Source organism: Apiospora kogelbergensis, assembly GCF_038363985.1.
Source record: "Apiospora kogelbergensis strain CBS 113332 chromosome Unknown utg000005l_segment0_segment0, whole genome shotgun sequence".
NCBI lineage: Eukaryota > Fungi > Ascomycota > Sordariomycetes > Amphisphaeriales > Apiosporaceae > Apiospora > Apiospora kogelbergensis.
This window is the reverse complement of record NW_027117422.1, coordinates 3,511,185-3,526,770: the sequence shown is the minus strand read 5'-3', so window position 1 is coordinate 3,526,770 and position 15,586 is coordinate 3,511,185. Positions and strand designations below refer to the sequence as shown.

General features: G+C 54.3%; 7 protein-coding genes across 7 annotated transcripts; 4 read left to right on the top strand and 3 right to left on the bottom strand.

Moving 5' to 3' along the window:
- Nucleotides 1-660: 660 nt before the first annotated feature.
- On the top strand, nt 661-1,434 carry PG998_007745 (uncharacterized protein; the record flags this gene model as incomplete). Its single annotated transcript, XM_066874561.1, has 1 exon — nt 661-1,434. The coding sequence occupies one exon, from the start codon at nt 661-663 to the stop codon at nt 1,432-1,434; it is 774 nt and encodes a 257-aa protein (XP_066730506.1).
- Nucleotides 1,435-1,588: 154 nt separating this feature from the next.
- On the bottom strand, nt 1,589-2,389 carry PG998_007744 (uncharacterized protein; the record flags this gene model as incomplete). The annotated part of the gene is made up of 2 exons (XM_066874560.1): nt 1,589-2,190; nt 2,344-2,389. The coding sequence occupies 2 exons, from the start codon at nt 2,387-2,389 to the stop codon at nt 1,589-1,591; spliced, it is 648 nt and encodes a 215-aa protein (XP_066730505.1).
- A 1,389-nt stretch (nt 2,390-3,778) lies between these two features.
- PG998_007743 (uncharacterized protein) lies at nt 3,779-5,551 on the bottom strand (the record flags this gene model as incomplete). Its single annotated transcript, XM_066874559.1, has 3 exons — nt 3,779-4,705; nt 4,752-5,071; nt 5,128-5,551. 3 exons carry the CDS (start codon nt 5,549-5,551, stop codon nt 3,779-3,781), a joined length of 1,671 nt encoding a protein of 556 aa, XP_066730504.1.
- Nucleotides 5,552-6,251: 700 nt separating this feature from the next.
- On the top strand, nt 6,252-7,142 carry PG998_007742 (nuclear pore complex component; the record flags this gene model as incomplete). Its single annotated transcript, XM_066874558.1, has 2 exons — nt 6,252-6,478; nt 6,542-7,142. 2 exons carry the CDS (start codon nt 6,252-6,254, stop codon nt 7,140-7,142), a joined length of 828 nt encoding a protein of 275 aa, XP_066730503.1.
- Nucleotides 7,143-7,772: 630 nt separating this feature from the next.
- Nucleotides 7,773-8,565, top strand: PG998_007741 (uncharacterized protein; the record flags this gene model as incomplete). The annotated part of the gene is given in 3 exon segments (XM_066874557.1): nt 7,773-7,942; nt 8,012-8,170; nt 8,190-8,565. 3 exon segments carry the CDS (start codon nt 7,800-7,802, stop codon nt 8,563-8,565), a joined length of 678 nt encoding a protein of 225 aa, XP_066730502.1. The 5' UTR covers nt 7,773-7,799.
- A 404-nt stretch (nt 8,566-8,969) lies between these two features.
- PG998_007740 (DNA replication licensing factor mcm5) lies at nt 8,970-11,302 on the bottom strand (the record flags this gene model as incomplete). The annotated part of the gene is made up of 4 exons (XM_066874556.1): nt 8,970-9,462; nt 9,521-10,929; nt 10,986-11,112; nt 11,166-11,302. 4 exons carry the CDS (start codon nt 11,300-11,302, stop codon nt 8,970-8,972), a joined length of 2,166 nt encoding a protein of 721 aa, XP_066730501.1.
- Nucleotides 11,303-12,055: 753 nt separating this feature from the next.
- PG998_007739 (vacuolar protein sorting-associated protein) lies at nt 12,056-15,548 on the top strand (the record flags this gene model as incomplete). The annotated part of the gene is made up of 3 exons (XM_066874555.1): nt 12,056-12,147; nt 12,202-12,329; nt 12,475-15,548. 3 exons carry the CDS (start codon nt 12,056-12,058, stop codon nt 15,546-15,548), a joined length of 3,294 nt encoding a protein of 1,097 aa, XP_066730500.1.
- Between the last annotated feature and the right edge of the window lie 38 nt (nt 15,549-15,586).

The following is a 15,586-nucleotide window of genomic DNA, read 5'->3' as shown; positions in this document are numbered from 1 at the left end:
TTGATATTCATGTATATATTTTTGTATGTGATGATTCAGCGAAATAGGGGTTTGGTTCCCGGGGAGGGGGGGCAATATCAGGAGACACGGTTATTTAGGGACTTCAGAATCTTGTCACATAGATAGGGCCTTACGGCTAGGTTAAGCAGTCAAGAATTATATATTTTGTCAGACAAACAAACATGTGTGCATTTCAATCAACGCTGTGTTGCTTAGAGACGAGGCCGCAGATCAATTGCGCGCCTGCATTCTGTTAACCCCCTTAACCCCCTTTTATTGGTCAGCCACAGGTCGACGCCACAAAGGTCCCCGTAGCGTCGTGTAGATCTGACAGGAGGCACGGTCCATTCCCATCCATCCTTATTTCCCTGCCTTGGTGACATCAGTCCGAAAAAACTCCACCGCCATTCACGATGGAATTCCACCTGGATTTTGTGTATAAGTGAGGGCGCGCGCTGGCGTCTGAGCTTGGGAAACTTATTGGTTTATGGCAGGAATCACTCAAGAGACCAGTCGCACCTTCACGAGATTCCCTCGCCCTTGGAAGAAGGCTTGACCCCGCCGACAACAACCAACTTGACACCCGGATATTTTAAGGGGGGGCTTGCCGAAATCTGGACGAGAAAGAAAGAAAAACAGGACTTCTACTACTTGGGGGCGATGGAAACCTGGATCTCCTACATCAAACGGAGACTCCTCATTCACTACTGGAGATTCCAGTCGCTGTGGCGTGGGCCCTGGTACTCGCCCTTCGGCATTCGACGATCGCTGCGCATCCTCGCCAACAACGGCTCGACGACGCCCGCGCTGGACCTGCTCCGACTGCTCTGGCCCGTCTACCCGTGGGAATGGCCGACCAAGCTGCCGGACAACCCCCGATTCCTGCGCGACCACCCGGAGCTCATCCACGCGCGGTACGAGCACATCTACGAATACCGGCTCATGCCCATCTACCGGTGGCGTGACACGCCCCAGCGTTCCCTGTACCGCATGTACGAGTGCTTCTGCGGCCTCGACGACAACCTGGTGGGCTACGAGGCCGAGTACTTCTGGAAGCACCGCGAGCCGACCAAGTGGCAGTTGGACCAGATCGAGGACCCGGGCGAGCACGGCGACCCCGAACGGCGCGCCGTGCTGGCTGCGCTGATTGAAGAGCTGGTCGCCGCCTTCAACTGGCGCCTGGAGTGGGGTCTGCGCCGCCGCGCGCCACCCGTGGAACGTGCCGACGACGGCACCCCCGCTCCCTTTGTGCCTTACCGCTGCCCCGATTGGGTGGCGACGGTGCCACGGCTGAAGAACCGGCTGATCCTGGACGCCGACGGCGAGAGCGATTCCGAGGATGAAGACGAGTGCGACGATGCGCCGGTCCGGCCCAATCCTTGGAAGCGGCTCAACATATCGAGCGCGTCACGGCGAGGCTTCCGAACAATTTGACACATCACTTGTACGCTACTATACTTGAACGAACAACTAAACCAATCCTAATTGGACGCAACCAACTTTACTGCATGTCCATACTCGACTTCAGCGAGCATCGAGCTCGGAGATCCCGCTTCAATCATCATCTCAAAACCGGAAGGGGTATAAGCTAATCGACAATGCCGTCTTCCTCAAAACGCTTCTTATATTCTTCCCTGACCTTCCTGACCCCCTTCGACATGGAACCCTCAAAGCCATTGAAGTTCATGGCCTCGAGATCTGCAGCACGTAGCGGCGGCCCGTCGCCCTTGAGATAACTCAAGATAGCTACGGCGTCCGAGACGTCCTTGTTGCTCTGGGCTGTCTGTTTCCCATTGGTAATTCTGCGTAGCTTCCTCTCCAGCTGCCAATCCAGACGCGCCGCATAAATCGTCATGTTGGTACCTTGGAAAATGACAATGTTCTGCTCCACCGACTCGAGGAAGAGACCCAGGCGCTTGGGCGCGTGTATCCAGAGCTTCACCTCGTCGTTAAACCAATCCTCCTCCATGTCCAGCGCATTCGCGACGCGCTGGACGGCCGTGCGGATCTCGGCGCGGTACATCTTGTCGGAGTCGATGTTGGGGTCGGTCAAATAGTCGACGTCCTTGGTCATGGAGCGGACCTGGAAGTACTTGACGGCCATGGTGCCGCCGACGACCATGAAGCGGATCGGGGCGACACTCATCAGTAGCGGGGACTCGCCGAACATGACATCAAGCGCATGGAGGGCTAAAAGAAGGGTGGCAATAACGAGTTAGTTCAGTGTTGTTGCAGTACTGAGTTGAGCTCGGTGTTTCGAACGTGTATATATTCCCCCGCTGCTACGCCAGTCCGTAACAGCATGAATAATTAGCGAAGCAGCAAAGAAAAATGGATGCTTACCAACGTCGATGTCCTCGGAAGTGAGCTCCGTCTTCATGCGCGGCATGGTGGGAATGCGTGTAAAATATATCTGTATCTTCCTTTTTTCTCTCAAAAATCTTCAGCTCCCCAAATCAACTACATGGAGGGACGAAAGGACCAGGTTCACATCTTTTCCTTCGCGAGAGAACGTCCGGGCAACGTAGTGTTTCTCTTTCCTCTCGCCTGCGCCAGGTAGGTTAGATTACGGTTGTATTTTCCTGCAGTGGGAGAAAGAGAGAAGTTATTGTTTTTCTTTCTTTCCCTCTCGCTCTCTCATGTATGTAAGGCGATGCAAGGTCGGGTAAGTATGTATGTAGAGATAACAGCCGATCAGCTGTTTTTTTTTTGGTTTTTTTGGCTGCAGTAAACCAACCCCGGCACGTTCCTTCAGTCAGAACAGACTTGCGGCTTGCGGCTTCGCTTGCTTTTCTTGATCAAGGTTGTTTGCTGCTTTTGTTCTGCCTCGTCGTTTGCGTGTTTTGCCGCCCCTCCTTCTCAGAATCCATCTCGATTTGTTCGGCAAACACGAAGGGGAAAGCGTGGTGGTGGTGGTGGTGGTGGTAGTGGTAAGGTCCCGGTCCCGGTCCTACTTGAATGTACATATAGTGAAGAACAAGGACAAGGGGGGCAGAACCACTTTATTACCAGGTCGACGGCCCAATGAAGCGATTCGGCGCAACCTGTCATCTGCAGGCCGCGAAGCAACAAACAACAAGGCCTAAAATGTTCCCGGAACCAATCGGAGGACGGGCGGACTCGAGAATTGTCAGAAGCCTCCCCCCTCCTGCCTCCCTTACCTAACAGCTAACTGTACCGGTTGTAGTTCTGCGGTTCTGTACACGATGCTACCCTCCCCATAACACTTGCATTCCACGGTCCTCTTTACAGTACGCAAGAGTCCCTCTCTCTCCACCCAGATGAGCATCTGTCCAGGATTATAACCATGTATGCAGATCCTTTTGGCAGCTTGGCTTGGTGTCTGGCCCGTGCAACAAGGGTATCGGTGCTACTCCATCGTCAGGTTGATTGATTGATGTACGTATGTAGGTACGGTCTTATCCAATGCTACAACGGACACCGCCTGCTGCCGTATCTGCTTCCCACTTTCCATCGTTGTTTATATGTACCCAAGGTATCGTAACGTACTACTCTAGCTTGAGAATAGTCACCCTGTTGCTCGTTCCGTATTAGGCATGCCGGTACTTGTCGTGGCCCATATCATGAGATCAACTCGACGCATGAGGACGATGCTTTGTTCATGGTCACAACACTGTTCACGCGTCCACCGCGTGAAGTTCTAGATGACCATCTTTCATGGTGTACCAAAGAGCCGTTTGCAAGCTAATCCTACGCGAAAGATACCTATGTCCCAAAATCCCGCTCGATAGCCCGTATAGCGCTTACCATGAGGTATTTACAAATATGAGAGAGTGTTGTCTTCCCGCATTCTTCCCAGAACGCCAAGATCGGCGATGCCTTGAGGCCCCGCGACAGCTGGGCCACGAGCAACAACCTCTCCCTCAATCGTCAGTCCATCTTGGGAAGTTCGGTGGCTTGCACTGTCTCTGAGCAGTACCTCCACGCTGCTAACAGGAGGGCCAAAGTGCGACGGCCCGTCTCCACTGACGCGGTAGTCGTGGAATTGCGTCTGAGTCACGGCGCCAGCAACCTTTGCCGCAGTCAAGGCGTATATGACACGTGCACCAGTGAAGATCCTCAAATCTGATATGGTTTGCTCCTTCAGAACCGGTGTTCCTGCGTTGATACCCTCCGCAACGTAAAGCAGCCGCAGCTTACCGGGTGTGGTGCCGACTTCAGGACGAATACTGTCGTTGAACTGACTCAAGAAGGAAGCCACAGGCATAGCACCATTCTGAACCAAGCTTCGGGTTTGGACCCAGTGAGCCGCCCGGCTGATGGCATTAGTAATCCTGCCAGACGCCTCGGCATGCGTCTTGAGAAGAGTCTGGGGAGTGGCGACCATGACCGTGGGAGCGATTCCTACGGTCGCCAATGCCAGGTCAGGCGAAGTACCAGCCACTGAGTTGAAGGCGACCGTTGCGTTGTAGTAGAGAGCAGCCAGTGTCAGCGCCATGGGGAATGACGAGGCCAGAGAGGCAGCGGGGAGGAAGAGGTCCGCAGGTGAGAAGCGCTGAGTAGTGGGGACTGCCGTGAGCTGAGCCGAAACGGCAGCAACCAGGTTCTTCTGAGTGAAAGTGACCATCTCTTCCATAGTGCCAGGCTTGCCAACCCAAAAGAAGACTACATCATTCGGCTCCTGGGTGTCATTCTCAGAGGGCAGGTCAGTGCCGGCAGTGACGGGGCTATCGTTCAAAATATCCTGCCAGGTAGAGACATTGACCTTGCTGCCAGTCCCCCTCAGGTACTTCGTTCCAGTCCATGTGGCTGTTGCCCTGGTCGACGACCCAGATGAGCTGTTTCAGAGCTGGGTAGCTCTTCACCACAGCATCAAAGGGGAAGGCGCCCGGAATGGTTATGACGGTGTCCGCGCCAGACTGCTGAAGCATCGAAACAATAGACTTCTCTGGCTGGTCAAAGGGGATGAGGATAGCTGTCAGGTTGTAGAAGCTGCAGGCGAACAGCGTGGCCATCAACTCGATCGAGTTGGGAAGGTAGATGGCGACCTTGCTGCCTCCTTGAGCAGACACATGCTGACCAATGAGGTTGATTGCTCGGGTAATCTCGGCTGCGAAGATGTTAGGCAAGGCAAACCGGGCTCGAGAAGCGGGATACTATACATACCTGGCTTGTGCTCGACGACATTCTCGCGGCCGTGGACAGTCAAGATACGGCCGGTACCCTTCCGCCCCTCTTCAGCAGGCGCACCCGAGATGACGCGCCTCCAAACATCGCGCAAATCGCCATCGCGTCCCTGGGCCCACTTGGGGGCGCCGAAAGGCTTCACATTGAGGCCACTGTTCAATGGCATGCCGTGAGGAGCCGAGTTCCCTCGGTAGACGGGTGACTCCCCTTCGTTTCGCACCGGAGAGCCTTGAGCCTGACGAGCGAGCAGCATAGGATGGATTTCCGACTCAACTCGGGTCATGATGGCATACGTCACGACCGCCACCATGACGGTGGCTATAGCAGTCGAGTATGTGTTCCATTGGCCGATGAGGGAGCTTATGGCCTGGTCAAGCTGACCAAGCATATCGCCGAGACCCATGGCGAATTGGAGTAGAAAGAAGCACGACGGGCCAGATAAAGCTCGATGTGTATGTGGTTCTCGGATACGAGGTTGGAAGCCCCGGATCACGCAAGTTCAGTTCAACAAAGGGTGTATGTAGACGGGGGTAGAGGGAGTGAGGGCAGCTAGCGAGTTGACGGAGTTGACGGGCAGGCCTAGTCGAAGTCGACGTCGACGGGCTTCCATGGTGGGGCATCGAAACTGGACAGTACAGACAAGGACCCGACCTACTGTTTAGCACGGTGGCCGGCCCCAAGCATCCCCCGTGCACTGCCAAGTCTCAATTTGACTGGTGGGTGGTTTGTTGCTATGCTATGGGGCTATGGGACAATGAAAACAACCTTAGCAACAACTTGGAACAAAAGCCATTCTCGCGACAGCTGCTTTTGCAGCATCCAGTCTACTAACAATACAGGTACTAACATAACAGATTCGGATCTACTTTGAGACTTCTTTCTGTATATTTGTTTTGGAAGGAGCCCTCGCATTCTGCCCTCCCGCTTCCGTCTTTGTTGTCGCCCAAGGAATTTGATCTGCCTGGAAACCATCAAGAAAGCCAGGCCAAAGTTGGCTGCCACCCTCAGGCGCCAATTGGAAACTCGTGTCCCGGGCGAGCTGAAGATATCCCATCGGGATTCCTTGCAGAAAATTTCGATTCCTTACCATCCCGCAAGCCATCATGTCGTCAACCGCGCTCCAGAGGCCCTTGACTCCGACCAAACCCTCGTCTGCGCCGCCTCAAGATAGCCCAGGCACATGGCGTCATCCACGACTGGAAGAGATCGCAAAGCGCCAGAACGCCACGACGTTCGGCGAGAAGAATGTCAAGAAGGTCGTCTACAATGCCGCGTCCCTGATTGCCATGTTCGCATTCCATGGACTCATCGCCAAGTGGTTTTCGCCAGTGTCAGTGGAACCCCTATCCTGGCCGAGATAGTACTGGCATCATACTGACACACCATCACACAGTCCATTGCCTATCAGCCAATTCGCAACCTATGTCTACCGAATCGCTCAGCTGATACCGCTCTACAACATGGCTGTTGCCTGTATGCCATTAGTCCGATCACAAGACGACATGTCAGACATTGCCTTGACGCCTGGCCAGCGTCAACTCCTGGGACTCCCGCCTTCGTCCAACCCTCCGTCTCCTGGCTCGGTCTATAGTACACCTCCGAGATACTCGCGTACTCCTTCCATGTCAGGCTCAACGAGCGGCAAACGGAACTTCTCAGACTCGCCTATTAACGGCCAGACAAGCCCGTCCTTTTACCGCAGCCCCTTGGATTTTGGCGGGAATGTCAGCACTAGCACCTTGGGCGCATCTGGATCGGCATTATCTGGGAGCCCTCTCATTCAGAAAGCTATTCAAGGCGCGCGTCGATCGTCTTTCGGGTCGTCGAGCCCAATGATCGGTAGTGTCAATGGCGGATCCATCTTCGGCAGCGGACCTGAAAGCCCAAGCCCAAGCCCTGCGAACGGCAAACGGAGTAGTGTGAGCTTGAACAACAAGTGGCTGTACGAAAAGGGAAGGAGAAGTTCGGGCAACATGTTCCTGCAGGCATCGTGAGGAGTTCGGCCACTCGGTAGGAGTGGCAGATGCTGCATGCGAGTTCTCGGCATCACTCTATAATGAATAATGGCAGGCGTATGGAGCAGCATTTGGTGACACCAATCAATGCAGTAGCATGCTCGTGTGCACATGACCAGTATGTTGCAACACTACCAGGCGACCTTGGCCTTTATTATGCCTCCCAGAGCAAGCAAGTGATGCATGGGACGGGCCCGAAATGTAATATCTTGTATCGTCATCTGCTTGTAGGAGCTTCAGGAAATGGAATTGCTTTACATAGGCGTTGAAACCCCCAAGCAACTCGCCGTATTCATACACGGATGCATGGCCTGGCGCTTCAGCTCAAAACATTGCTATAAATTTTAAGGTTGGTGGGGTTGCCCCGGCCTTCTGAAGCTGCTGTAGCCTGCCTTGCTGCCTGTAATTTCTGACCGTAGCACCCTCCGCCCTGTCTCCCCAACGGCCTTAGCGTGCTCACCAGCAGTCAGTAAGCAGGCCCGTATATCCCGAGCTTAAAGCTCAAAGGTGGCCTTATTTTGTGACGCAAGACGGACAAGATCTCGTTGTTTTAAGCACCAACGAAACATCACCACGAAAGAGGGAGGGAGAAGCTTGCAAGAATACTTCCAACCTTTTGCGGCTTCAATCGCCAACATGTACAACTCCCTGACCCGCATACAGAATGTCTTCGGCTTCTTCACCACCGTCGCATTCGTGGTCGCCGCCTTCATTGCCGCCTCCGATTTCACCTACGACCGGACGCCGAGCGCCCATGTCAAGACCACGAACGTGCAAGTGTAAGTTGGAAAGAGGGAAGATGCGAGAGAGACCACCCCAAAACTGACTGTGCGCCTGCCTACCGGTAGAGTCAAGGGCCGCCCCCATTACTACAGCACCAAGAAGGAGGAATATGCCATCATGAAATTCAGCCTGGACGCCGACCTGTCCTCGCTCTTCACCTGGAACACGAAGCAGGTGTTTGTATACGTGACGGCGGAGTGGACCAATCCCCCTTCGGCGAAATCGTCCCTGTCCACGAACCAGACCAACAGCGCCGTCATCTGGGACACCATCATCACGACCCCCCTCGTCGGACCACCTGGCCAACATCGGGCCCGCCACCATGAAGAAGCTGCGCAAGTCGGCGGCTGGCAAGCCCGTGGACCCCAAGCGCGGGCTCCTCTCGCTCAAGAACCAGCGGCCCAAGTACCAAATCACCCACCCGACGGGCCGCATCGCCGAGACCAGCGACGTGCGCCTGCGCGTCCACTACAACGTCCAGCCCTGGGTCGGCTTCCTCACCTGGAGCCAGACGGAGCACGACTTTGGCCGCTGGATGCGCATGAAGGACGGCCTCAGCCGCGCCTTCACCCTGCCCGCGGTCAAGCGCAAGGACGAAGGCAAGAAAGCCAAGGCGTAAACATTCTGACGGAGAGGTACTTGGAAACCATGGGTTGGCGGCGCTCATGTGAGCTCGAGTTAGACTGGGTGTCGAGGGAAATGGCCCTCATACTAGCTACGAACAACAAAATGGACATTGAACTAAGTTCAGGGGCCGGTCGGCATCTCCTGCAGCATGTGCGGTGTTTGCGAGTATGCGTAAAGGTTTCTTCGCTTTTGGTCAAGCGAGAATATTCGATCTATGCTATTACAACCCATAGGTACATACGCTACCCCTAAGCACCCGACACGGCATGGGAGTGTACCGGATATTCCACCAACGTCATCATCGATAACCCATTGTTGCCTGAACTCCAAACAATACAGCAGCTCGTAAATCATGCAATTCCGCTTTGCGTTCGTATACATTTTGCCGTTTTGCGATTAAGCACCGCTTCGGTACACCTGTGCACCCTGGTTCCGGAACATGATGGTATCCCTCCTTTGCAGGATCATAAGAGCCCTGTTGAGGGACTGCTCGCTGAATCCCTTGCCCTCCACCATCTCCCTGCGCAGCGTGGCCACGCTCGTGCTCCAGCCGATAGGCAGTCGTCTTTTTAGCTCTGACTCGACGCGGTTGGTCTCCTCGTTCAGCTCACGGCTTCCCTGGTTGCCGCCCTGGTTGACGGCATCCATCGTGGAGCAGAGGAAAAGGCGGATGGCCTCGTCGACGTGCTGTTCCGTGGCGACCGGCGAGAGGGTCAACTTGGCCAAGGACTCGGTAATGCGAACGATGGCTTCCAGCTGGCGGACGGTGATGGGAATGCTCGATCGCGTGTTCGCCTCGATCTCCGAGGCGTGTACTTGCTTCCTGATGGAGACAAAGTGGGATGAAAGCTTCTCTGCCGCTTCGGGTGACAAGCGGGGGGCCATTCGTCTGTGGTTGCGTCAATATTATATAACATATAGCTCCAAAAGCGGTGGCGAGGACTTACGACTTGCAGTACGAGAGGTATCGCTTCATCTTGTCGACTGGGATCTCGCTCTCGGTCTGTTCCTCCACACCACGGCCACCCATGTGGATGCCCATTACATGCTTGGCGATTCTCTCATCCTTCTCTCTTGTATGTTCATCCCTGACAATGAAGATCATGTCGAAACGTGACAGGATAGTGGTCTGGAAGTCAATGTTCTCACCCGGTGACTTCAAATCATCGTAGCGACCGAAAATCGGGTTGGCAGCAGCAAGAACCGAGGTTCGGGCGTTGAGAATGGTGGTGATACCCGCCTTGGCGATCGAGATGGTCTGCTGTTCCATGGCTTCGTGGATGGCGACACGATCCTCATCCCTCATCTTATCGAACTCATCAATACAGACAACACCGCCGTCGGCAAGCACCATAGCGCCACCCTCAAGGTAGAACTCCCGCGTAGACTGATCACGCTGTACGGAAGCCGTCAGACCAGCCGCCGAGGAACCCTTTCCCGAGGTGTAGATTGAAATCGGTGCAACCTTCTCGACAAACTTCAACAGCTGAGACTTAGCGGTACCGGGATCTCCGAGCAACAATACGTTGATGTCTCCTCTGAGCTTCATGCCGTCGGGCAGGATCTTCTTTGAGCCACCAAGTAGCAGGCAGAGGATGGCCTTCTTGATGTCTCTGTTTCCATAGATGGAAGGTGCGATGCAGTCGGCCATGGTGTTGTACAAATCAGGGATCCGACTCATTTCGAGAAACTCCTGCTCCTCCTCTTCCGAGAAGGATGAGGCTCCCTTCGCAGTGGAGTCTGTATCTGTCTGTATTCCCACTGTCCGAAGGTACGGTGTTCGGATAGCCACAGCACCACCTCCGGATGAGTTTTTGGAGGCCTTGTTTTGGTAAATAGAGAAAATGCCCATGACGGTACATCTGGATCCCGGCACCACCCTGTTCGTAAGATATCGATCGGCTGAGATCAGGACATGGCGTGGCAGTTCACCCACTGGCACTTGATCCGGCGCTTCTTGAAGTTTGATGATTTGCTGGTCCACAAACCTCGACTTCTCGTGGACAACAAAGTAGGGGTCCATTGGACACTTCTCCGCACCATCGCCGGGGGCTCTCTGCCGGGCGCATTGGCGCGGCAGGGTCACACCGGTGAAGCCACCAAAGATAGGTATCGTCTGATTGTGCAGACAGCTTCTGCACTGAATAGCCAGTTCCGTGGCTTTTGAGGACATGACGGAAGCGCCGATGACAATGCCAGGTACCCGTACCAGTCTTGCGATCGTCATGGAGTCCAGGTTTCGGATGGAAACATCCTCGGCAGTGGAGTGGAGGAGCAATTGATGCTCAGGAATGTCGGCTTTCGGCTCGTGAGGGAAGAGGATGCGATGTGTGCATTTCTTCAAGGCGGCCTCAAACTGTAGGAAACATCAGTGGCCGGCCTTGGCATAAGATGGGTTTGAATGGCACGTACCAAAGGTATAATCTCGGCCGGCTCTGTGGCCAGACGATGTGCCAACTCTTCGTTATACTTAATTAGGTCACCGATGTCAACATCGCAGTAGTACTGCTTTAATAAGGCATTTTCTCGCAGTTGATCTCTGTAAAGCGGTTAGCCACGGAGCGTGCAAGACATGGCAGCAGTGTAGCTTACCTGTAGACAAACTTGTTGTCAAGTCTGAAGCTCAGCACAAATTGCATCAACTGCTCCTGAATCTGGGTTCGGCTGTCTTCACTTTGCCCAGCCTCGCTATTGAAGACGGAGACGGAAAAGACTGATTGTCGATCCATGCTGGCGAGTTGCTGACTTCGGCACTTGGTTTGGCGTCAACAATGGTATTGGATATGAAGCGGGTGATGCGTCGTTTGGGGGTTGGGCGTTGGGTTTGGCCGGTCTCCTTCTCAGCTCTAGCAGAAAATCGCAAGCGGGCGCCCCTCCTGAGATTCAGACTCAATTAAACCCCGACGCGCGCTGGGGGTTCGGGCGCGTGTCTTCTCGCGTAACGTGTTGAGTGCTTGCATAGAACGCTAGCGCCCAAACGGGCCATAGTACGGTACCCATATCTTCGTCACGTGTACTGCGATCTACATGTACTCCGTACTGCACACTGCTGCTACTACTTGATTACGTATGCAAGAGGCAGGAGACCCTTTGTTAGTTCAATGCTTGCTATGCCCCAACTACAGTACAGTAGGTACATCCTGCACGCCAGGTACCCTGCTAACCCTGCCATAGACTGGAGCTAGGGGAAGGTGATGTGGCTGAAAGCACAGTGGTCTTGCATCTCGAAGTGTATTGAAGAGTCAACACAGAACATGCGCCATTGCTGCTCTCTATGTATCCACGCCAACTCAGGAGCCTCGCCCGTGCCAGCGGTTGCCGTTCCGTCCCAGCCATCTAGAAGCCGAATGCCTTTTCGCCTGTATACCAGCTATGATCTCCCGGTAGCCTCACGATAAGCTTGTCGACTACTCCTCCCGACTTGCTCAACCTATGCGAACTCTAAACCGACTTCCTGAGCCGCGCAACTTCGTTCAAGAACCATGTATTCCAACCAAGCAGTGCGTATGTCTGTAGACAGCCTGTCGTCGCCCCCTTCACCTCAAAATTCGCGGAGCGAATTCCCTTTCCACAGGTTCGCTTGTCCCGATCCACCCGACTGAGGTCTACAGCTGATAGCAGGCCATAGGCAAAGCTCCGTGGCACCACATCCCTCGGCGAGACGAGGCTCTGCAGCAAGCTCCATACACTCGATAGGAGGGCACTTGGACACGTCTAATAGCTGGACTCAGGGGGTCCAAGAAATCGGCCAGAATGGTATGCGACACAAGCTCCGTGTCTTCCTCATCTCTGTCGCGTAACTAACATGTGACATCAAGCTATCTCAACCCTACTTCAGCCCCCTATCGTGCGGACAGGCTTGTTGCCCCATACTTCGGCTCCCGCATCCAGTGCGCATAAGCCGCCAACCGCCAGAGATATCCCCCTGTCACCTTGACCAACATCGAGAAGATCGACGTGGCCGAATTCAAGCCCTACCTGTCGCAAGTCGGTGCCTTGTACGAACAGTTGCGCCGCGTGAAAGAGAGCGAGGATAATGGCGCCGATCAGGTCTTCCGACGGAACAGCAAGGCCGATACGATTCCTGACCTTGACGATGGCCACCTACGACCCGGCTCGAGTGGCGGCAGACCCTCCAGCTCGCGGAAAGCATCGACGTCGTCATTTGGTTCCGCCTCACCTCTCGAGGCGCCTCAGGTACGCAGGAGATCCAGCGCGGGGTTTGCCCGAAAGGCCGCTCAAGGACCACCACCTTTAAACACTATTCCGAACGTCTACTTCGACGATGACTTTCACCTGGAAAACCCCCGCACATTCGATGTTGTCAGCGAGAGGTCTGAAGTAATAAAGCCCCAACCCGGGTCTTTGGAAGAGAAGAATGTCGCCAATGGTACTACTGCGCCCCGAAAGGCGCTGGCAACAAACGCCATTTTGCAAGAAAAGCTGTCTTGGTACATGGATACTATCGAAATGCACCTAATCTCCTCCATATCCACCGCGTCCACAACGTTCTTCACGGCCCTTGGGTCTCTCAGGGAATTGCACTCGGAGGCGGCCGAGTCGGTAGATAGGATCAGGACATTGCGCAAGGAACTCGACGCCTTGGATCAAGAAATCGCGACCACTGGTTTGGATATCGTACAGAAACGCCGGCGTAAAGAGAACCTCCAGCAACTGGACGATGCAGTCCAACAATTACGTGAGATCGCGGAAGCACTGTCGGAGTGCGAAACACAAGTCGACGCTGGAGATATCGATAAGGCATTAACTAACATTGAGGCCTTGGAAAGTTTGATAGCCGGGCGCAAACGGCTCCATGGAAAGGATAACGGAAGACAATTACGGGACTTGCGCGATGCTATAGCCTTACAAGGCGTGAACACGGATATTACGGGTCTTCGCCTTCGGATTGGCAAAGCGTACGAAACTCGATTTGTCGATGTGCTGTTGGAAGATCTCCGCCGCCATGTAGATACCGTGTCTACCCAGGAGGTGCTCCTCCGATGGAGCAGTGCAACTTTGCGATCCCGCGGAGGGCATGCCAAGGATGCCTCGGCTTTCCCGCCAGCCTACCTTTCTTCGACTGGGGGCCTCCGCTCGCGGTTGATGCCTGTCGTGACAGGCTTGCACCAAGCAAAACATATTACCATGGCCATCGCGTCATATCGAGAGCTTATCCTGCGGGAGATACGCAAGCTGATACAAAAGCCATTACCTAGCTCAGACGACGATGACAATTCGACGATCATGTCAGCGTCAACAAGAAGCGGGCGGAAGCTCAGTCAACAAGAAAAGTCCTCTATTTTGGCGCGCAACCTCAGGGCGCTTGAGCCGGAAGATGCCGAATTACTCTTCACCAAGATGTATATCGGTGTAACCGAGACTTTGAGGAGATTGACAACACAGGTTAAAGTGCTGTTCGATGTTGCAAGTTCGATGGGCGAAGATCCTGATATAACATCTGGAATGCGCTCGCCACCTCTAGGAGGTCTCAAATCGCCAGCGCTGAACAGTGCCAACCAGGACGTACAAGAGGACATTCATCTGACTTTGGACATGGCAAATCTTCTGGGCCAGGCAGCAGATCTTGCCCAAGAGAAGATTACTAAAGTTCTGCGGGTCAGATCTGAGCAGAGTACCCGGCTTCCGCTTGACATGTTCTTGCGGTATTTCACGTTGAACCTGTACTTCACGAACGAGTGCGAGTCGATCTCTGGGCGAAGCGGAACGTCCATCAAAACGGTTGTCAACGGGCATATCAAAGAATTCATCGACCAGCATGGAGACGTCGAAAAGCAGAAGCTTGCGCAAGAGATGGAATCAGACCAATGGGCAGCCAAGGACTTTACAGACGAGAACAAGCTTCTCTTAGATCGTATCGTTGACTCCAGCACGAGGGACGATGTTTCCTGGTCTGAGGCGAGTAAGATATGGATACCATATACAGACACGCAGCCACAACCAAACGGACGACCGCGTGCCGAGTCGAACGGTGGTGCACCCAAGGAGAAGACGCGCAGCGCCGTCATCGACTCGGAATCCTTCATCCTACCTCAGTCTGCCATCCTGTGCCAGGAGGGCATGTCCCATTTCATGCAGCTCATCGCCGGCATCCCGTCCATGTCCTCAGACATAGCAACGTCACTTATCTCCTATCTACAAGTATTCAACAGCCGCTGTACGCAACTGATCCTTGGAGCTGGCGCAACGCGTTCTGCCGGCTTAAAAAATATCACCACCCGTCACCTAGCTCTGGCCGCCCAAGCTCTAGCCTTTATATCGACCCTCATCCCGCACGTCCGGGAATTCGTGCGCCGGCTTGCGGGTACGGGCGCTAATGTTAATAATGCGTCAGTCGCAGCGTTGATGGGTGAGTTCGACAAGGTTAAGCGCCTCTACCAAGAACACCAAAACAACATCTACGACAAGCTGGTTGAAATCATGAGCGGGCGGGCGGCAGCGCATACCAAAACGATGAAGGGGCTGGACTGGGATCGGCCGGCGAGAGAAGGCGAAGCCAGCGTAGATGTTTTCATGGAAACGCTAGTCAAGGAAACGGTCACACTGCACCGCGTCTTGACCAAGCACCTCCCCGAGCCCACGGTGCGCCTGATCATGACGCCCGTCTTCGATAGTTACAAGGCACAATTAGGGAAGGCTCTTCAAGGATTGGAGGTCAAGGAGGAAATAGGAGCGAAACGGCAAGTACCCATGCGAGGCACCATTGATACGTGGAGTTCTAACCGTTTGCGCAGAATGGAAGATAACATCGGGTACCTCATCACGCGATTGTCAAAGGTGGAAGGCTTTGCCAACACGGGCGAGCACCTGCTCAGCATTGTCAAGACCAAGAAGCCGGACAAGCCCCCGCCGGTGCCGGAGAAGAACGGGACCGTGGTGAAAGCAAAGGAGGCGGAGAAGCCAGAGCACCAGGAAGGCTCCGAGACGGCAGAGAAAAAGGAGGGAGAGGCCTAGTACGATGACAGTGTCTCGTAGTGTTTGTGCATAGCTCG